Here is a 23202-nt window from a genome sequence, read left to right on the forward strand (position 1 = left end):
CAATTATATATACAAAACTTTGGTTGCATTTTGTTTGTAAGAAAACTCATGGAACGACAAACGTGTGTTCAACCGACCTCAGTAATTTTTTTGTCGTCCCTACTCAAACATTTACAAACTGCAAATGTTAAAAAAGCACACATGTTATTCAAGTCAAAAAAATCTTGCAAGTTTTTTTTTCATATTCAAACAGGTACGTTGTCAATCGTTTCTGACATTATGTTGGAATTTGCAACGTAAAATTACTCAAATTGCCAATGTGTAAGAGTCAACGCGTTTCAAAACCGTAATTCTCCTAGCAATCCTTTACTTTCACATAAGCACCAGCGCACGCCACTATTTAGATAGCAAACTCAGGGACATTGTCCCAACATATCTACCTTGTATAATATAAAAACCACGACCCCGTCTTGCCGTAATCAACTCCCCACAGAACATTGAGACGACTGACGTGATACTTTTTTTGATCAAACAAACTCTGGGCCGTCGTAAGGCGCGTGGATAGATTGCTAATATTGTATGGAGAACCATTCTGACCAACAAAGACCCAGGAAATAAAATGTTTGATTTTTGCATGAAGCTGCACATTACCACGGTTTGGTAGCAGATGTTTTGAATGTGTAACATAGAACTACCAACACAAAAGACAACCCGTTATCTACGTTGCAAAATACAGAAACTCTGGTCATGACGGGCGTAAAGATGAATGTAGGTTAGTTTTATAACGCATTTTGAAAGTAAACATATGTCTATCAAGCCCCAAAATTTGTTATTTATGGGGTTGTTTCTGCATATACAAGGTAAAAAAAACTTAGCAGTTTGGGGTTCAAGAGTCATTCCGAGGAGCTCTTTCAGAATGAAAGTCAACAATGCTTTCTCTCTCTCGGTAACTTTTAAGCAAGTGTTCCCAATTTTGTGAGTTTTTCTCCAGCAGATGTTTGTTACCTGAAATTAAAGTTAAGAAATACAGAGCGGTCACAGTATTAGTTTTAAAAGCAAATTTATTCAAAGAATGGCAATGATAGCCCAGAATAGAGATATCAGCAGACGATTTTAGCGAGTAAAATAGGACATTCCTATACTGTAACTTTCATAACACTGTTGGTGCTTCAACAAAACACTAAAGTAAACAAAGTGGAGCCAATAGTATGATTTCTATGGGCTGCATGCAGATGACCACTGTTTCGACCTGGAGGGTCTCGTCAGTGCAGTTTGGTAGGCATAGTCGCCTGATAGTCACACCAGCTGCACCGATAAGACCTTCTGTCTGCAGCTTACACATTTCATATTATTGGCTCCACTTTGCTTATAAAAATGAAAGTTTAGGTGCTTTGCAAAGTTCTGTTTAATCATAAAACGTCGTAAGGATTTCTTCGCTTAAATTTACAACAGTAAACTGGAATGGCGAATACTTGGCAAAAATAACAATGGAAGTTTAGGTGCTTTGCAAAGTTCTGTTTAATCGTAAAACGTCGTAAGGATTTCTTTGCTTAAATTTACAACAGTAAACTGGAATGGCGAATACTTGGCCAAAATAACAATGGAAGTTTAGGTGCTTTGCAAAGTTCTGTTTAATCGTAAAACGTCGTAAGGATTTCTTCGCTTAAATTTACAACAGCAAACCGGAATGGCGAATACTTGGCCAAAATAATAATGGAAGTTTAGGTGCTTTGCAAAGTTCTGTTTAATCGTAAAACGTCGTAAGGATTTCTTCGCTTAAATTTACAACAGTAAATTGGAATGACAAATACTTGGCCAAAATAACAAAGGAAATTAGGTGCTTTGCAAAGTTCTGTTTAATCGTAAAACGTCGTAAGGATTTCTTCGCTTAAATTTACAACAGTAAATTGGAATGACAAATACTTGGCCAAAATAACAATGGAAGTTTAGGTGCTTTGCAAAGTTCTGTTTAATCGTAAAACGTCGTAAGGATTTCTTCGCTTAAATTTACAACAATAAACCGGAATGGCGAATACTTGGCCAAAATAACAATGGAAGTTTAGGTGCTTTGCAAAGTTCTGTTTAATCGTAAAACGTCGTAAGGATTTCTTCGCTTAAATTTACAACAGTAAACCGGAATGGCGAATACTTGGCCAAAATAACAATGGAAGTTTAGGTGCTTTGCAAAGTTCTGTTTAATCGTAAAACGTCGTAAGGATTTCTTCGCTTAAATTTACAACAATAAACCGGAATGGCGAATACTTGGCCAAAATAACAATGGAAGTTTAGGTGCTTTGCAAAGTTCTGTTTAATCGTAAAACGTCGTAAGGATTTCTTCGCTTAAATTTACAACAGTAAATTGGAATGACAAATACTTGGCCAAAATAACAAAGGAAATTTAGGTGCTTTGCAAAGTTCTGTTTAATCGTAAAACGTCGTAAGGATTTCTTCGCTTAAATTTACAACAGTAAATTGGAATGACAAATACTTGGCCAAAATAACAAAGGAAATTTAGGTGCTTTGCAAAGTTCTGTTTAATCGTAAAACGTCGTAAGGATTTCTTCGCTTAAATTTACAACAGTAAATTGGAATGACAAATACTTGGCCGAAATAACAATGGAAATAAAGGTGCTTTACAAGGTTCTGATTGGTCGTTTGGTAAGGATTCCTTCGCCTAAATTTACAACACTAAACTGGAATGACGATTACTTGGCCAAAATAACAATGGAAATAAAGGTGTTTTACAGGGTTCTGATTGGTTATTTAACGTGGTAAGGATTCCTTCGCCTAAATTTACAACACTAAACTGGAATGACGATTACTTGGCCAAAATAACAATGGAAATAAAGGTGCTTTGCAAGGTTCTGATTGGCCGTATAACGCCGGCCCTGCTTTATAATCGCCGTGGTCGCTGAGCTGAGTTTATTCAGCGTTAGTGGGGCTGCGTTAACACAAACGTTTCAACAATGCAGATTTCTCAAGGTTTATACGCTTTGCTATATCTTTCTGGACTAAAAGGTTGGTACTCAGTTAAATTTATACTCTAAATTAAGTAACGATACCATAGGTTTTGGTTTGTGTTTATTGGGGTCAGTTGCACGTTACCCTATGTAAATTCTGTTTCTAGATTTTAAACTGGTGATATCAAGAATAAAGTAGTTGTTTAATTCCGATACTATAGTTTAATGTTCGTAGTTGCAATAATCCTGTCAAATTTGTTTGCAGTGGATCTCCTGGAAAAATGTTGTCCACCAGATGCACCCCCCAATGCGAATTTCAATGGGATCTCGGAAACCAACTACACCATCGGCGACGTGGTTGCTTTTCACTGTGACGCGGGATATCAGCTCACTGGTGACGGGAAGATGGTTTGTGTTAAAGGAGATAAGTGGATACAGGTCGGCCAGTGTGACCCCAAGTGTAAGTTATTACTGATAACTTTTACTAAAGTATTTCCCCGTCAACAAAAAAAGCTGTTTCAGCTTGTCCCGCTCTTATACTAACCAATAACTTGGAAGTCGAGCCCAGGCAATGCTCTTACCATGTTGGTGACACCGTGAGGTTTTCGTGTCAGGACGACCACGAGTTAGCAGGACCTGAGGTTACGTCGTGCCAAAGTTCGGGTGCGTGGCAACATTCATCACCAACATGTACTGCTCCGAAAGGTAAACAGCATCTTATTTTTTTAGTCCTACATATTTAATTTTAGAAAACATGGTGTCATTATTTACGGATTTACTCATAATTCTGAGAACAAAGAGACTGACCTATACTGTTGTCAAAGTTTTTATTTGTTTGAATCGTTTCGGCAGTCTCTTTATTCTCAGAATTATACAACATGTTGCACTACAATTTCAGCAAAATAAAAATTATCTTAATTTGCCGCTATTTAGACCCAGATATTCCCAGCAGCAATTACACTAAACCAGACTTTACACAGCACGCTGCCAAGACCTTCCAGGCAAAATTATTTGGCTAAAAAATATAATACAAAAAGGTAAAGTTATAAATTTGTACAACGCTTCAATCTCAACAAATCATATGTGTGCAAAAGAACCATATGAGAGCTACAGACTGGTGTACAAACTGTTTTGACCTATAATGTCTCAACAAATCATGACAATCAAAAAATCTTAACTCAAACTTAACAATAATTTCCTGCTAACTTGGATATTACGATAAACCTCCCAGGAGTGCAATGCCACCCACCCAACGACGTAACATATGGAAGTTATCAGCCAGTTAAGGAGATGTACAATGTAAATGATACTGTAAGCTATTCTTGCGACACTGGATACGGAATTGAGGGTCATTACATCATCACTTGCCATTCAACGGGAACTTGGAGCTTTCCTACACCAAAATGCACTGCTCTGGGTAAAGGTTTTGCTGCATTTTTGTGCACTTGTCGACTTATGGCACACCATTGTTTGCTTTGTTGCTAGCAAATCAGTTTATGCTTATTTAAAAATCAAAGTTTATACAACAGCACGTCAGGTACACGTTAGTTATTTGATTAACAGCCCACCTTAAATAAAGCCACAACTACGATGTAAACTAAATTTACTACTTGATCCTGTATATTGAAGTTAATATCATGACATCTCAAATAAAATCAAGATTAGGGTTTTGTTGTAAAATTTAGAAACTCCCCAATGCACTGACGGTAGTTGGACGAGTTACTTTTTCCCCTACAAGCACCGACGGGAGGGAAGTTTCTCCAACTTGAACGCGTACTGTACAGCCTATCCCGACATGTGTCCTGAGCAATTGCCCAGTGCTGTCGACGTAGTTTACCAGGAAATGAGGAGAACTCTGCAACATTATCGCTTGAAAAATCAAATCGTCCACTTTGACCCACAAAAAGGCCTCACATGTCTACATTCCGAGCAAATCGACGGGCGTTTATGTGATCTTTACGGTGTAAGGTTCTGTCTTCCAATCCCGACAGGTAAATTTGGTTGAAAATATTGGACTATCATACACAACCCCATATATCTTGCCAGGTGCTCCCAAGTGCAGCCAAAAATGGACTCAGTTTTTTAATTTGGATCGTCCAGGCGGCAATGGAGATTTTGAAAGAATGGTTTTACATAGCGGAAATACTGTGTGTCAAAATTACCCAACATCAATAGATGCCCGGCTTGTTGATTCCAACCAAGATGCTCGAACGAGTGACAAAAAACTTATATTATTTGGTGCGCTAGTAGAATGCATAAATTCTTACCAAGAAAGACGTTGTCCGGACATAAAAGTTCGTTACTGTTGCCAAGGTAATATAGGAAAAACCTGAAATAGATTTTTTTGTGTATTTTTGAAAAAAGTCAAAAATTTCGGACTTAAAAATTGCACTGCACTAAATCTGTGTCACCATTTATAGAGATCACCTGTCCGTCACAAAATTGGACTCCGTTCTTCAACCTCGACTCACCTGACGATGATGGAGATTACGAGATGATTGTTGATGCAAGGAGAATGTACCCGACCCAAATGTGTAGCGGAAATGTAACAGCTATTGATGCAAGACATGTGAATAACGGCGGATGGGGCTATTCAAAACGTAGCCTGCCGGTCCACATGGATACGAATATTGGATTTTGGTGCAGTAATGCTGAACAAAGAGTGGCGTGCCATGACTTTCGTGTTCGCTTTTGCTGCGAATAATATTTTCACAAATTCATTGCAAAATAGTTATGAGATTAATTACGTAGATTTTGTCGTTGTGTTTGTGGTTGGATGTTGTAAATTCAATAATTACATGTGCAAGCTGTGAATAAATTGCGAATCAATTCTTTGTGCCCATGTAGTACCACCGGCTTGTAAAGACTAAAGCGGTTTCCAAATGATCAAAGGCAAAAATTTTCATTTTTCTATACTCAAAATATTTTACTGATGAGCAAATTTGACGAAATCCAGGAGCACTTGGGATTTTGTCGTGAAAATGTAATGTTCAGAAAAAAACAATACAATGCGACACAGTCTTAAAAAGATTACATACAAAAAAGTCACCAATAGAATTGCGTTTTTATTGTTTTACAAAATTCCTACATCCTGAAAATCCTTGTCGCCTTTTTTCATTCTAGTTGACATCTGAAAAGCAAGAATAATAAATATCGTATATTCAAATAAATACACGCAATTTTAAGTTAGAATATCTTTTGTTCAATTCCCGGTGTGTTAAAAAATAAATAAAAAAATATCAACAAATATGGATGGCGTGAATTATTACAAAACTTTAACCCCATAGCGCCTTTAGTGTTTGTCTCGCGTGCGCCACTTGCTTTGTGACGAGTTCTGATCAGCTCGACCTGCAAGGTAACATTTTAGTTACATAGAAGACTACTGTTAGCATTGTTTTGATGAAAACATTATTTCGGTAACATAGCGATATTTAAGATAAAATATTCTTCTCATGATAAATATAAACATTGTTCAGAGATACAAAGTAACAACAGCTGAATAATTGAAAGAGAATGGACCATGCATTATACGAAGACAAAACGCTTGTCAATGCTTACAGTAAGTTTAGACCAAGATACGGAAAAGAAGTAGTCGATTGCGTTTTGCAAGAAATGGAAAAGGTTTCAGGTTTGAAACCAAAATATCAACTCATGGTTGAAGTTGTTTGTGGAGGGGGACAAGCTACCAACGTCTTTGCTCCTAATTTGTCAAAGTCTTGGCTTCAGACATCAGTGAAGAGCAAATAAAAGAGGCAAAACGACAAAAACAACATCAACATGTAACGTACTGCCTCGGAAAAGCTGAAGATATCAAAGTAGCAGATGGAAGTGTTGATTTGCTGCTGGCAGCGGAAGCTGCTCAATGGTTCGTCTTGGTAAACTTTTTTGCTGAGGCTTCAAGAGTTCTGAAGAAAGACGGAATACTCGTTTTAACCGGTTATAGTGCACCCACAATGATTCCCATAGTGAATTGGGAGCCTAAAAACGGGTTTGAAACGGTCTTACGAAACTTTATAGACGAGGCTATATTAGGATTCAAGGATGAGCACGTGGAAAAACGCAGAGAATGTTTCCTCAAATACCAGAATATTTTCATACAAATTCCGTCAGAAATAAAAAATCGGTTTTTAGTGACGCAACCGAAGCAGGATTGGACTCTGGCCACAGCGAAAGGCCTTCTTCGGTCGAATGATGTGTATCCACTTCACATGGAGTTGAAACGTATAGAAATACTTGAAAGCAAGGAAAGAGTAACAGATGAAGACATGTGGGATGTGGATTTGGCAGAAATTTTTGGGAAAACTGTCAAAGAAATGTTAGGTGTTCCTACATTGAGTGATGAAGATCTATACAGTTAGTTGTCCAACATGAATTTTTCATTTTAACCGCAAGTGCTTTGAAAGTTTGACTGATTTTCTGATTTTATTAATTTGAATCAAAGCATGAATACCACATTCTTTTTACTATATACCTTTTTAAAGTCTAACTGTGCTTAATTCATTGTGACTCACCCCCCTGTACTGCGTGGTCCTGATCGCGTTTCTGCTGTCGTAAGTGTGTCCTATATCGCCGATAAATGACGTCACCATTACGCGAGCCTTAGGTATTATTTGTGACGCAAACAAAGCAGTTCATTCTAACCCTCAATGTATCCCCCCGCGCCATTTACAGAACCGATAATGGCATAAGGGCTTGGGTGAGCATGTCGACGTTTACTGTATTGCTGTCCATCATTTTTGTTCCCAGAATAGGACGTAAATGTCTGGACAATGTTTCTGGGATGCCCAAAACAAGTGTTACAATTGTTGTTGGCAAATGTTAACCTGATATGCCGTTGGAACTCCATTAAAACTTTCGCTTTTGTCTACAATATTACCCGCTACTGGTTGTTTGCATGGAAGAATCGAAATTAGTCAAGATTTTTTGACAGATGGGACTGTGAACGTTTGTCAACTATTCTGGTTTAAAACGGGTAATTTTACTTTGCCAAAACGTAAACAGATGAAACGAAAAACCTGAGAAGAGTGTTTGTGACTGTGTTTTTGGCAACGAACTTCATATTCTGGATCAAGCATTATTTGAAAATTATCGCAAGTTAAACTGTTCAACAAATTTTGGTAGTCATAAACCACAGTTTTTTCAACAACGCAGAAATATTTCATGCAATGGCATGATCGCCCCACTGCGCAGGTCCTTGCTTGGCGATCACGGCTATCGTATCGCGATCATTAGGTTTGCAGACTTGGCAGCCCAGGCATTGCAGCCTATAGCTGGATCAGCCACTTGGCTCGCACTTTCGTTGAAGTACATTCATCTTATGTGCATAAAAGCCATAATAATTGAGACTGCAGACGGGGTGTACACGCACTGTTTTGGTGGTTCGTCTCTGTTTTTGGTACTCAGTATAGGGTACCCAACAGATCGACGTTGACCGAAAGGTACCACAAAGTGGAAATCAGTGTGCCCACTAGTGTAAAATCTAGCACAGTGCCACGCTGTCAACAGCTGCACTGATGAGACCTTACAGGTCGAAACAGTACGTGTACACCCTGTCTGCTGCTTACACCCATATCTTCCTCCTCGAATTACATTGCTATTTAGCTGCTGCAAACTTTTTTCCCCCAAACGAGCGCGATGCAGAGGAGGAAGGTGGTTATGTTAATTTATGTCAGAAGAAACGTCCTGTTTGAATGGTAGTATGTCTGGAAGAAAAGGACTATATACACACAAATGCTTGTAGTTTACAAACGTTTTCTGTTCATCGTTCCTTGTGTGAACATCTGGTTTGCTAAAAAAGTAGCAAAAGTTTCGAACATAAATGATAAAATATATACGGGCCACGTGCTTCCGCAGACCAATGAAAACTTGGTTACCGTGGTTTTGTGCATATCCGACTTTTCGTAAGTCCAGCGGTCGCATGTTTCGCCTGTTGATTTTGTTCGATAGGCTTTGCCAGTGATGGCAACCGTCGGTGGAGACGTTCGCAAAGTTGTATCTACCACGCGGGGATTGTATGTCATGTTGTGTAAAAAAATATATTATGCAATGCACCTATGCTATGTATAAACCGGTAAACCTTCACTACGACCAAGGAAATTAAAGAACCAAATGCAATAATGTTGATTTTTAATTTAGGAGAAATTACGACGTGGTTGAAATTTGATTTGCTTCAAGTTATAACTCGACAACTTCAATATACTTGGTTTTAACACATCGCAGACCGCAGTGCATAAGCGGTTTCTATACTCATATTTAAAGTCACATACTGATTGCATATAAATGATTTTAAAATTAACAGGTTGGCATAGGCGTTATAGTCTTATGCGAGACCGACAAGGATGGTAAAATTGTGGTTTTAGATCACTCTGACTACAAACTATACAGTTTTTGCTTTCTGATTTCCTTTGACATATACATTCCGGATTTTTGTTGTTTGCAATTTGTTAAATCGTTTTCGTGCCCTCGTTTCTTGAAATATTGCAAGTGTGCAAAAGAATAAGCAACTTGTTGGTCAATATTATTTAAACGTTTTGTTCATGACTTCAGTTGACTGAAATGGCATCATTAAAACTGTAAGGCTGAAACTACATGTCTATACCACTGTTTTTGTTTCAGTTCTTATTCAAAAAAAAAAAACGTAAGCTACGCTTGCTGATGACGTCCTACCTCATTCAAGCAGTCGGTGTTTACAATGCCAACGGTATGACGATATCATGTCTTCAAACAGAGAGGTGGCCACACTTACGCCCACCATGATGCAGGGTGCAACGACCAATATCATCAACCATATGTGATAAAGTTCACAGTCACCAGCCTCTTCCAATGTATTTTCCACGGCGTTATTTGTCCCTTATTTCTTTATCTTGCAATACAACTGTAGCTGAACTTCCAACAAGTGTTACTTTATTAACACACATCTTCAAGACCGAAGAAGGAAATAAAGTTAATAGTGTTCATTTAAAGACCGCAAGGCTTTTACCTGTCTCTAGAAGTTAGTGACATTAAGATACCGAAACCGAACTGACAGTATGACTACACCAGCGTAAAATCGTTGTCACATGGCCAGCAGGTTAATCCAAAGAAAAAAAAATTAGTTCATTTTGTTACATGAAAATTCTCAATTTCTGTTTAATTTTGGTACATGAACTAATTTCTAATTTTGTTTTTCATGTGTCTTTATAAATGTATACAATTCAAAAAAAGCTGTAGAATGCTGTCCTGCTATCCTCTACTTTAGTTTCATGAATTCATGAAACGTACAAACGTTTTGAACACAGTCTAATAACAAGACTGTTACGATTGACTGCAATCTCATTTTCACGATGGCTACACAATTGATTGCAAGTAAGCAAACAGCAGAAACTCTTTTCAACCCTGCCTTAAACAAACGGAAGTAAAAAACTTGCCTGGGTTAAGCTCGCCCTTTTACGATAAATGCTGCATGACAAATATGGAACGACCACCAGGACTTTGTTTCGTACAATTTGTACATTATTATTCTACGTTTTTATTTGTTCACTTAATGATATGCGACAGAAAAAGAGTACAAGGGGTAAATATATCAGATAAAAGTAAGGATACATGGATACCACATTGCAATCAGATACTGGATATATTGCGGCAATAAAAATGTTGGAGCTTCCGAAGTATCTGCGCGTGGAGTGCTGCGCAATCGTATGCTGATAAGCGGAAGCAACCGAAGTTTAATAATTAATACTACAATTTGTCGTAATACCACAATCAATACATTTACTCGATCAAGTACAGTTTATCATTGAAAATCTAAAATATTCAGATCATGGTAAAATCAAAAGTAAACTCATGTTTACCACATGAAAGAAAGTTGAGCAAATAATATGATCATGTAAGAAATCATGCGAATACATTGTTTTACTGAACTAAAACTTTACTTTAATTTCTACACAAACATGTTTTATAGGACGACTCCTAGTTATATAGCAACTTGCCACGTTTGGTACAGTATTTCCGGTTAATTTCGAGATATGATTTAATTTCGTAACGTTAATTTTGTTGCAAGAACGTGAGTACCATGTTTACAGCCTAATCCTGTTTATTTTTTTTGATTAAAAGTATTGGTTTTATGGATTTTCTCTCAAATCCGGAGCTTTCTTAGGGGGACCTGAAAACTTAAAACGAAGCCTGGCGAGCGCTCCCGCTGCGGCTCCACCAGCTACACCAATACCAGCCGCTGCTGCAACTCCTATTGGAGGAATCAGGACCGCCCCAGCCCCTACAACCAAACCGGTAAAGACTGCCCTGGCCATTCCCTGTTCTTCACTTGTTTTGCGACGAACAAGCTCTTCGTCATACTTTTTCTTCATCATCGTGTTAAATTCTTCCAAGACCACTTTCCGCGAGACTTCGCTTTTCAGCTCTTTCTTAATCAAACTATTATGATTTGTTCCTTCTTGCAAATAAAACTTGGAAATCTCCTCTTCGTCGAAACTTTTCTGCAAAAACTTTAGGAATTTTTATCAAGTTCAAAACACGTTTTTTGTGCTGTTTTGTTATATATTTTGAAGAAAACTTAATTTTGCCACCGTGTAAACTCACAGAGCACAACCTAATCAGCCGGAAAACAGTGCAATGTGCTTTTGCTAGATAAGAATAAACACATTAAATTCCTCCAGAGCATTTATTGAAAGAAGATGGAAAAAACCACAATGGGCTTAGAGTATTAGCATATAAGAAGTGTATTGCACCATGCAATATTCCCAAAAATTGTCCATCTTATAATTTTTCCCATTGGGTTTGTAGGCTTATTGTTGCATAGCTGGATTAGCCACTTTTTCCCGACAAGTCAAAGCGGGATCAAAAGTCAAGCTTCCGGTGAGTTTTGAGCTCTCGACCCTGTGCCCAACGCTTTACCGGCGCGGATTTATGGGTTATATTGTGGTCAAGATACACTGGTGCGGAAGCACACATATTTGGCAGGCAGCCTTAAAAAGTACATAAAACATTGCTTCCTTCACTTTGTAAGCTACCATTTATAATTGGAAAAGCTTATGGAACCTGTTTGACTTCGGTTGCCCACTTGTTTGCATATTCCACATTTTTGTGTCGTCCGTGGTATATCTGCAAAAAAATTAATCATTCAATGCACATAAATTCAGTTTTTTATTTGTAAAAAAAATTGTATTCGTTGTAATATGCATTAGGTTGCTAGAACATCAAGGAAAAACGAAGACGGTGATTAAAAGTTGTACCATATTATGTTCAAACATCATTTTATCTTATATGCTTTAAGGTACCTCATACACCATATGCATATCGTCTTGCAAATGTTTGATATAAGAAGAATCTTCCTGAATTGGATTTTCCTCCAAAAGTTTAGATATTACCACACCACTTTTTTTGTCATGTTTTTTCTTTAAATCACGTCCTGTTAAATCTGTACACTGAAAACATGGACATTAGTATTTGGAGTAAATCTTTTTGTGCCTGGTTCGGCGGATAATATTTATACGAAAACTATACACCGCACTGCATCAGTACTTACATCATGCATAAGTCTTTTGTAGTATTCAAGACACTGATTGATTTGGATTTTCATGACTTCGGCAAGCAAAGTCTAAAATACACGATAACACTGATGTGAATTGTTGCTTAGTTTAATTGCCGTAGTGTTCTCCTCCGAACAAAGCCAACATGAGTTATATCAAGTTGTTAACGCGGTATTTCATTTGTGCAGTGTAAGGTCTCACGAAATCATTAGGGCTGTCACAGGATTCTTTAGAGTGCCTTTGAAAAACATTATGTAACTGTTGCTGTTGTTGCAAAAATATTATAATTTCAAAGGAAGAATGAAAATTTATAAATTCGGTTCTTCCTTCAACAGTCAAGAAATTTACAATTTACAAAGTCGGCCAAAGAGAGACAACAAGAGGAAGAAGTTAAGTAAAAATTCATTTAACCACTATATATAGTGTTCTTACAGTGACTCTTGCACTAACCACTGGCCAGCCAAATTAAGGGAAGCAACTGGCCAGATTTAGTCCGTGATACGTAGTTTATCTATATCTGAGTTAAAGGCGTAAATATTAAAAGTCAAGATAAAACAAAAAAATATTTGACGAAAACTATAACATTTTGAAAACGCTTAGGACATTGTAAGCATACCTCATACATCGAATTTACTTCAGCATGTAGATGCTGAACGTACACGGAATCTATTGGAATAAGATTTTCCCTCATGAGTTTTAAGGTTGTTTCATTGCTTGTCTTGTGGAACCTTTCTCTTAACTGGTTTCCGTTAAAATAAGTACACTGAAATATGAGATCATTTTAACATGCATGGAATTTCGTAGCTAATACTTTGATATTCGTTAAAAGAATAATTATAGACCTACTTCGAGTCGTGCCTGAAATACTTACATCATTCATAAGTTTCACCTGGTGTTTCACACACTCGTCAATTTGATTTTCTATGACGGTCTTGAGCAAAACCTAAAGACAGTTATTCGGAGAGTTAACAGGTTGGTTACGGCGAATTTAGTACTCATACTATAACACAAAAATTTATGTTACGAGAATTAATAAAACAGATAGGTATGCCACAATATCATATTAAAAATGTCAATCAAGGTAATTCAGTGTGAGACATAGATATGTAATATTGTTGAGAATAGTTTCCACAATATATTCTACAAAAAAAGCATTTTAGATTTTAAGAATTGTGTAAATCACAATACTTTGATGATTGTTTGTTTGGGATTTTTTTTTTAAACAAATAGTGTTTTAAGGTACCTCATACACCACATCTATATCGTCTTGTAAACGTTTGATATACGTAGAATCTTCCTGAATTGGATTTTCCTCCAAAAGTTTAGACACTACCACAGCACTTTCTTTGTCATGTTTTTTCTTTAAATCACTTCCGTTTAAATCTGTGCACTGAAAACATGGGCATTAATATTTGGGGTAACGTATGTTTATGCCTGGTTCGGTGTAAATACATTTACGGCACTGCATCAGTACTCACATCTTGCATTAATTCCTTGTAGTATTCAAGGCACTGATTGATTTGGATTTTCATGACTTTGGCAAACAAAGTCTAAAATACACGATAACACTTACGAAAATTTTTGCTTAGTTTTAATTGCCGTAGTGTTTTCCTCCGAACAAACCGAACATGAGTTATGTCAAGTTATTAACGCGGTATTTCATTTGTGCAGTGTAAGGTCTCACGAAATCATTTAAAGTGCTGTTTCAGGATTCTTTAGAGTGGTTTTAAATTTTTTTTATACAACTGTTGCTTTTGCTGCCAGGACGATTATAAATTCACAGGAAGAATGAACATCTATAAAGCCGGTTCTTCCTTCAACTGTCAAGTATTTGACAAGTATACAAAGGCGGCCAATGATCATTGCATGCGACAACAAGAGGAAGAAGTTAAGTAAAAATTCATTTAACCACTATATACAGTGTTCTTACAGTGACTCTTGCACTAATCACTGGCCAGCCAGATTATAGGAACCAACTGGCCAGATTTAGACCGTGATACGTAGTTTATCTATATCTGAGTTAAAGGCGTAAATAATAAAAGTCAAGATAAAACAAAAAAATGTTTTACGAAAACTGTAACATTTTGAACACGCTTAGGATATTGTATGTGTACCTCATACATCGAATATACTTCAGTCTCTAGACGCTGAACGTACACTGAATTTATTGGAATAAGATTTTCCCTCATTAGTTTTAAGGTTGATTCATTCCTTATCACGGCAAATCCTCGTCTTAAATGGTTTCCGTTCATGCGCCCCAACTGAAATTAAAGTTTAAACCAACACTTTTATTTACAGCCTAACGTGTGGTTTGATATTTGCCAAATAGATTTATTAGGCTTACCACGAGTCGTGACAGTATAGTTACATCATTCATAACTTCCTTCAGGTATTGCAGGTACTCGTCTACTTGATTTAGCATGACAGTAACAAACAAAACCTGAGCACATTGGTTCTGAGGCTTAGCATATCAGGTTGATTTCATCCAATTTAGTTGTACTTTGTCACTTTATTTTATGCTAGGGGTGTGATCAAAACAGTTACGTTTGAAAAGTTTCAGTCAAGGTAATTGAATACGAGATATGGACATACACAAACGCTTGTAATACTTTCTCACGAGATATTCTACACAACAGCATTTGAGACATAAAAAATGAGGGGCAATTTAATTCTTTATGATTTTAAAGTTGATATTTTATTAATGCAAATAGTGTTGTAGAATGTATAAGGTACCTCATACACCGCATCTATATGTTCTTGTAAACGCTTGATATACATAGAATCTTCCTGAATTTGATTTTGCTCCAACAATTTAGATGTTGCTTCTTCTCTTTTTATATCATGATTCTTCTTTAAATCGATTCCGTTGAGGTTTGTACACTGAAACAGAAACATTAATTATATGGGAAAGACTTTTCATAGCAAATTTTTACGAAAACTTTACAATCACATTACATCAGTACTCACATCATGCATAAGTTGCTTGTAGCATTCGAGGCAGTGATTGGTTTGGATTTTCATGACTTCGGCAAACATTGTCTAAAATACACGATAATACTCATCTAAAATTATTGCTTAGTTTTAATTGCCGTTAGTGTTTTGTGTAAAATTCAATTCTTTGATGATTCTTGTTTGGGAGTATATATTTTTTTGAATAGACAAATAGTGTTTTAAAGTACCTCATACAACGCATGCATATCGTCTTGCAAACGTTTGATATACGTAGAATCTTCCTGAATTGGATTTTGCTCCAACAATTTAGATGTTGCTTCTTCTCTTTTTATATCATGATTCTTCTTTAAATCGATTCCGTTGAGGTTTGTACACTGAAACAGAAACATTAATTATATGGGAAAGACTTTTCATAGCAAATTTTTACGAAAACTTTACAATCACATTACATCAGTACTCACATCATGCATAAGTTGCTTGTAGCATTCGAGGCAGTGATTGGTTTGGATTTTCATGACTTCGGCAAACATTGTCTAAAATACACAATAATACTCATCTAAAATTATTGCTGAGTTTTAATTGCCGTAGTGTTTTGTGTAAAATTCAATTCTTTGATGATTCTTGTTTGGGAGTATATATTTTTTTGAATAGACAAATAGTGTTTTAAAGTACCTCATACAACGCATGCATATCGTCTTGCAAACGTTTGATATACGTAGAATCTTCCTGAATTGGATTTTCCTCCAACAATTTAGATACTACCACAGCACTTTCTTTGTCATGTTTCTTCTTTAAATCACGTTCGGTTAAATCTGTGCACTGAAAACTTGTGCATTAGTATTTGGAGTAAATCTTTTTACTCCTGATTTGGCGTGATAATAATTGTAGAAAAGCTATACAACGCACTGCATCAGTACTTACATTATGCATAAGTTGCTTGTAGTATTCAAGACTCTGACTGATTTGGATTTCCTTGACTTCGGCTAACAAAGTCTAAAACACACGATAACACTTATGTAAATTATTTCTTAGTTTTAATTGCCGTAGTGTTCTCCTCCAAACAAAACCAACATGAGTTATATCAAGTTATTAACGCGGTATTTCATTTGTGCAGTGTAAGGTCTCACGAAATCATTTAAAGTGCTGTTTCAGGATTTTTATGGTGGCTTTAAAAAACATTATGTAACTGTTGCTGTTGCTGCCAAAAAGATTATAATTTCAAAGGAAGAATGAAAATTTATAAAGTCGGTTCTTACTCCAACTGTCAACAAATTTACAATTTACAAAGTCGGCCAATGATCATTGCATGCGACAACAAGTGGAAGAAGTTAACTAAACGTTTGTTTATCCACTGCATGAACAGTGTTATTAAAGTGACTCTTGTACTAACCACTGGCCAGCCAGATTAAGGGAACGAACTGGCCAGAATAAGTCCTCCCTACGTAGTTTGGTAATATCTGAGTTATTGGCGTAAATAATAAAAGTCAACATAAAACAAAAAAATGTTTTACGAAAACTATAACATTTTGAACACCTTTTGGACATTGTAAGTATACCTCATACATCGAATATACTTCAGTCTCTAGACGCTGAACGTACACCGAATTTAATGGAATAAGATTTTCCCTCACGAGTTTTATTGTTGTTTCATTGCTTGTCTTGTTAAACCTTTCTCTTAACTGGTTTCCGTTCAAATGCGTACACTGAAATTTGAGATCATTTTAACATGTATGGAATTTCGTAGAACATAGGATATTCGTTGAAAGAATAATTATATACCTACCACGAGTCGTGTTTGAAATACTTACATCAGTCATAAGTTCCTCCTGGTGTTTCACACACTTGTCGATTTGATTTTCTATGACTGTCTTGAGCAAAACCTAAAGACAGTTATTCGGAGAGTTAGCAGGTTGTTTACAGCGGATTTAGTACTTATACTGTAACACTTATAAAATAGAAGTTATAAAATAAATATGTATGCCACAATATCATATTAAAAATGTCAATCAAGGTAATTCAATGTGAGACATAGATATGTAATAAAGCTGAGAATAACTTTTTTTGTTGGAAGATTTTTTTGAATGAACAAATATGGTTTTAAGGTACCTCATACACCATATTTATATCGTCTTGCAAACGTTTGATATACGTAGAATCTTCCTGAATTGGATTTTCCTCCAACAATTTAGATATTGCTTTACAACTTTCTTTCTCATGTTTTTTCTTTAAATCACTTCCGGTTAAATCTGTGCACTGAAAACATGAACATTAGTATTTAGATTAAAGCCTTTTTATGCCTGTTGCGGCATGATAATATTGATACGAAAACTATACACGAAACTGCATCAGTACTTACATCATGCATACGTTGCTTGTAGTATTCAAGGCACTGATTGGTTTGGATTTTCATAACTTCGTCAAACAGAGTCTGAAATACATGATACCAAGTGTTATGTGGTTTATATTTTTGCTATGTGTTAAATGCCGTCTCAAAATTGACAAAAGTACCTCATACACCACATCTATATCATTTTGCAAATGTCCGATGTGCGTCGAATCCTTCTCAATTGGGTTTTGCTTGAGCAATTTGGTTCTTGTAGCATCCTTTTTTTCGTCATGACTTTTCTTCAAATAGTGTCCATTCAAGCATTTACACTGGAGACATAAAAGCAATCGCTGCTTTGCATCAATGCAATTTCGGGACAGTTTTAAAGTTCTTACACTTTTCATCTGTTCCTTGTAGAATTCAACACATTCTTGTGTTTGGTTTTTCATTACTACTTCAAACAACCTCTAAAATTAAATTGTGTAATTAGCTGGTGCGGAGTATTTTACTGAAAGAATATAATGCCTAATCCTATAAAGAAAGAGTTGCTGTTTTCATTTCAGTTTCATGCAGATAACTTTATTGTGTGGAGTTATGCTGATGGTTTTACTGTTAAAGATTAAGTTCACAGATGTGAAATATTCTCTTATATCTAGTTATTTTTTCGATTTCAAAACCTTAAATCTTTATTTGTAAATCTACGAAAATTCCGAAAATTTTAAACGGAATTACAATTAATCCCTGTACCTCATATTCTTTTTCAAGAAGTTCGTGCAGAGAGTTGACATGGGGAGTCATGTCATCGATTAAACTTTTTTCTTTCAATGCTTCCGTAGCAATTTCAACTCCACCTTTGTGCTTGCTTTGAAATTCATTTCCTTGTTTGTCTTTGAACTTACGAATGCAAGTATATTTTCTTATCATCTGCACACTTCGGTTTGTGTTATGAGTGGCAGTGTAAACTATAGTTTGCGTGCCTTTGCTAAATGTGGGTAACTTGTAAGCTGTCCATGTATATAAGTATTCCTCGCTTTTTTATGATCGCTAAGTTTAACATAAAAACATTACTTTCATTGAGTATTCTAGGTTGAAATTGTTTAGGGATTTTGACAAATTAGTTTAATTATACCACACTAATTTGCAGACCATCTTACTTTTGTCATGTAACTCCTGTAGACTGCACAGGATTTTTTTATTTTAATTTGCATGACCAAGTCAAGAAAATCCTGCAAACAAAATGGATGGAACTGATGGATAGATTTCCAAAAGAAAATTAGCCTCATTTTTCATTACAAGTTTGTGAACGTAGTATTCATTGCAACACGTTTATTGATATTTTGCAAACTGGGAGCTTTTGGTGCAACGTTTTCACCTTAAAACAGCCATTTGGTGCTGACAGCCTGTCTCTTTGGGCGAGTTTTTCCTCTAGGTATTTGGCCATCTGGAGAAAGTCCTTTCCTTTTGGTGCAACGGCGCAGGCTTCTTGTAAGTTAGATGAAGAAAAGATAATTTCAAAAAATTCCACAAACTTTGGCCATGCCTCCTCATTTATGTCTGTTAACGAAGATTGAAAGAAAATGAAAGAAGATTCATTGATAGTCGGATGATATACATTACTTATTCAGGTTATATAACTACACCCACCACTCAGTAATTTCGTGTTCGGTGTTTCCACTTCTTTGCCGGGGTAAGGCATCAAAAAACATTCCTCTTTTGCATAGAAACTTTTCAGACATTCGATTTGTTTTTGCATGCTGTGTGTTTGTGAAATTTTCTGAAAAATATTTAGATTAGGCATTGAGTTTAACATTTTTGTGTCCATTTTGTTCACTTTACTCACTCCATAGTATTTAGTTCCTTCGTCGTAGCCATGGTCATATTCATCTGTATAATTCCAATCCCTAACCAACAGCATCAATTTCTAAAAAACAACCATTTGTTTAAGTTTAGTTCACCATAAAGTCTAAAGTAGTTACCTTCTGGTTTTTGGATACACTGTTTACATGTTGGGCAAAGAGTGTGAGGGCCTGTACGAAAGAGTATATACTTGTGTATAAACAACGCAAAAACATATTTTGCAAACTCACAGCGTATGTATCGATATCCGGGTATTTCAAACGTTTCTCCACGTTGACAATTTGCATAAAGCTGAGTCCCAAACTTAAGGTGAAAATGTCGCCTTCCTTGCATTCGACCCTGTCGCCGGAGTTAATCCCTTGCGTGTCCATAAGAAACACGGCGACCTGACAAACAGTACAAAAGAGTAAATTGTCAAGACGTGACTGACGTGACTGACGTGACTGACGTGACTGACGTGACTGACGTGACTGACGTGACTGACGTGACTGACGTGACTGACGTGACTGACGTGACTGACGTGACTGACGTGACTGACGTGACTGACGTGACTGACGTGACTGACGTGACTGACGTGACTGACGTGACTGACGTGACTGACGTGACTGACGTGACTGACGTGACTGACGTGACTGACGTGACTGACGTTTCAGTTTTGGCACATCTGAAATTCCGAATTATATTTTAAACTTATAGCTCGATCCGACCCGGTAAACCCACCCCGTGTAATTCTGGTACTACAAGACTTACCTCTGTCTTATTTTTTGTCAATATGATGGGCTTGGTTGTCATATAAATGCCTCTAGTCACAGCTTCTAGGCGGTGTTTGTGATCAAATATTCGCGGAAGTAGGGTTTGCTTGTTTGTCTCCTAAATTCATCAGGTTTGTTTGTGTTAGAAAATGTTTGCAAAATAATTGCTCAACTTTTATTTCAGATTACCTTCTCAGAAACATTACCATCAGCTTTCTTCAATAAGTGCCAGAAAACGTTGAGAAGAAACGATTTTCCAGTTCGCTCGGGTCCAGCAATGGAATAAATAACAATTGGAACATCAAGCAGGTTCGACTTTTCGATGATTGAAGCCAGTTTGCCGTATTGAAATTCAAGGTTCTCGTTAGTCAAACAACACACAGGGTCATCCATGTTTCGTGAGTTAAAAGTCATCTACCAATATATAGGCCTATACTCTGCGATTATTGTTGACCTAAAATTACATGAACATGTTTGCATTGTTAGTATAGTAACAACATTAAATAATTATAATGATAAATTTGCTCGAAATTGCCACTATTGTCGAGCCGACTTGCAATGAGTTTTGTTGGACATCAGAAGCTGGAGAAATGCAAACTATTCAAAATCATTATTACAGTGTTTCAGTCACAGTTCAGTGATTGGAATCCTACGCCAACACCACTGACAACAAAAGACCATACATGCCAACGTATTTTTGGTCATTCAAATACTCATACTGCACATTAAGAACTTAAATTTTGATGACACCAACAGGTAAACCTTTTGAAACGTGTGGCAAATTTACAGTTCCAAATCAAAACGTGATTGGTAACTTATATCAGATGACAAAACCATTACCTCAAATACTATAGATGTAGTAATCCTCAAATATATTATATTTACAATAAGGCTTCTCATAAACTTGATGTTTCGATAAATGCCTTAGTTTCCTATGCGCCCAGTTTGTTTGTACTAAGCAACACAATCCAAACTGTCCTCAGTGTATTAGAAAATCAAATCAATTCAAAAGGTAAAAGTCAATTGAAAAAACAGCAAAAAATAGAGCAACTGCGTTTTACAATAGTATTTCTATTACATATTTTGCTACCTATTTAGTATTTTTTTATTTTCTAACAACCGCTTCTCATTATCAGTCAGTTAACATAAAACAAGCGATACTAAATGGCATTTTAAGTATTGCCTTCTTTTATACACGTGGTATAGAAGCACGTAATTATAATTACAGAACTGCGGTAACAGTGTAGACGAGTTTGTTAAGCAGTGAATCTATCCGCCAACGCTCACGTCATATCCATCCACGTCAAATACTGTGTGTTTAACGCCTCTACTTTGATGTTTGCAGCGAGTAAAGACTGTTAATCAAGCAAATAAAATACCTAAAATAGTCGCAACTGTGTCCTAAACTTTTACGTTTGCAGTCACTAATGAAAGTAAATTCCAATGACAAATAATTGTCTAATTTAACTGACGATAAATACCTATATTAGAACTACTCCAATATCAACCACTTCATTAGTAGTTGATAAAGATGTCAAGTTCAATTATCAAAAATAAAAGAACGCCGAATACATACAGTTTACCTCTTATATGTGTCTTTACAGCATGTTGAAGGTATCTTTCCACATAACGTTTTGTGCTTGAAGCTCTGAAATTGTCCACTATTTTAGTTTAAAAGCAAAAAGCCCAGATAAATATATACAACCAGTCAGTGCCGGTGCCCAATCTGTCACAGTTCACATTCAAAACGGTTGGTTTGGTGAGGTCAACCAACTATTCAACTTATATAATTTTAAAGTGGCAACACAGGCACGACTAGTTTATATTCCTTTTCAGACAATCTTATTAGCCATCAACATTTCAAGAAAGAATGATAAACTCGAAAGTTCATTTTCCGCAGTCAAATAAATAAATCGACGCACTATTTTGTAGTAGATTATACATGTCTAAGCAAACCCTGATCATTTGAACGGTTTCATGATTTTAATATCTAATGGTTCTGTAGTTTTGAACAGAAAAGCTACTTGTGGCTTTACAAATATGTTGAAACATACTCCATGGTTGTTTGTTGCATTAAAATATCAAATTTAACGTGGCCTATAACGGTATTATTGGTTGAACATTGCTTGCATTGTGTTTCCACCTTGTTTTCTCCGTAAGGTTGCACCTTAGTGCCCTACGGATGACGATGATTGTACAGTCACCGCAAAGTGGAATTATATACGTGGTATTGCTTCACACAATATAATTATAGAACTGCTGTAACAGTGTAGACGAGTTTATTAAGCAGTGAATCTATCCGCCAACGCTCACGTCATATCCATCCACGCCAAATACTGTGTAACTTGCTATTACGTTTAATGACTCTACTTTGACGTTTGCAGTGAGTAAAGACGGTTAGCCCAGTAAACAAAATACCTAAAATAGTCGCAACTCCTATACTTTTACGTTTGCATGCAGTCACTAGTAAAAGTAAATTCCAATGACAATTAATTGTCTGATTTAACTGACGTTAAATGCCTATTAGAACTACCCCAATATTTAACCACGACATTTGTGGCTGATACAGATGTCAAGTTCAATTATCTGAAATAAACAAACGCCAAATACATACAGTTTACTTCCTAAATGTGTCTTTACAGCTTGTTAAAGATATTTTTCTATATTTAATTTTGTGCTTTAAACCAACTTTTTTAGTTAAAAAACAGAAATCCCAGGTAAGTAAGTACAACCAGTCAGTGTTGTGTCCAATCTGTCACCGTTCACATTCAGAACGGTTGATTTGGTGACGTCAACAAACTATTTAACTGACATAACTTTGAAATGGCAACAAAAGAACGACTGGTTTATGTTTATTTTTTAGACAACCATAGACATCCACGTTTTATGAC

At 36.3% G+C, this 23202-nt stretch overlaps 1 protein-coding gene across 9 annotated transcripts; it reads right to left on the reverse strand.

Moving 5' to 3' along the window:
- Positions 1-10456: 10456 nt before the first annotated feature.
- On the reverse strand, positions 10457-20754 carry LOC145905828 (uncharacterized). Of its 9 annotated transcripts, XM_082993124.1 has the most exons (31): positions 20501-20754; positions 20310-20429; positions 19790-19945; positions 19679-19729; positions 19543-19623; positions 19347-19476; positions 19075-19256; positions 18857-18928; positions 18450-18596; positions 18098-18169; positions 17885-18031; positions 17733-17804; positions 17483-17629; positions 17185-17256; positions 16933-17079; positions 16298-16369; positions 16049-16195; positions 15838-15909; positions 15604-15750; positions 15392-15463; positions 15158-15304; positions 14769-14864; positions 14539-14685; positions 13903-13974; positions 13668-13814; positions 13296-13367; positions 13041-13187; positions 12421-12492; positions 12173-12319; positions 11934-11996; positions 10457-11371 (listed from the first exon to the last, which is right to left on the reverse strand). In XM_082993124.1, exons 1-31 carry the CDS (start codon positions 20723-20725, stop codon positions 11000-11002), a joined length of 3813 nt encoding a protein of 1270 aa, XP_082849250.1. In that variant the 5' UTR covers positions 20726-20754; the 3' UTR covers positions 10457-10999. The 9 variants fall into 9 exon arrangements, with proteins under 9 accessions (XP_082849250.1, XP_082849251.1, XP_082849253.1 ...); XM_082993125.1 differs by lacking the exon at positions 17885-18031; XM_082993127.1 differs by lacking the exons at positions 17885-18031; positions 18098-18169.
- Between the last annotated feature and the right edge of the window lie 2448 nt (positions 20755-23202).

This window comes from Ascidia mentula, chromosome 6, assembly GCF_947561715.1.
Source record: "Ascidia mentula chromosome 6, kaAscMent1.1, whole genome shotgun sequence".
Classification (NCBI taxonomy): Eukaryota; Metazoa; Chordata; class Ascidiacea; order Phlebobranchia; family Ascidiidae; genus Ascidia; species Ascidia mentula.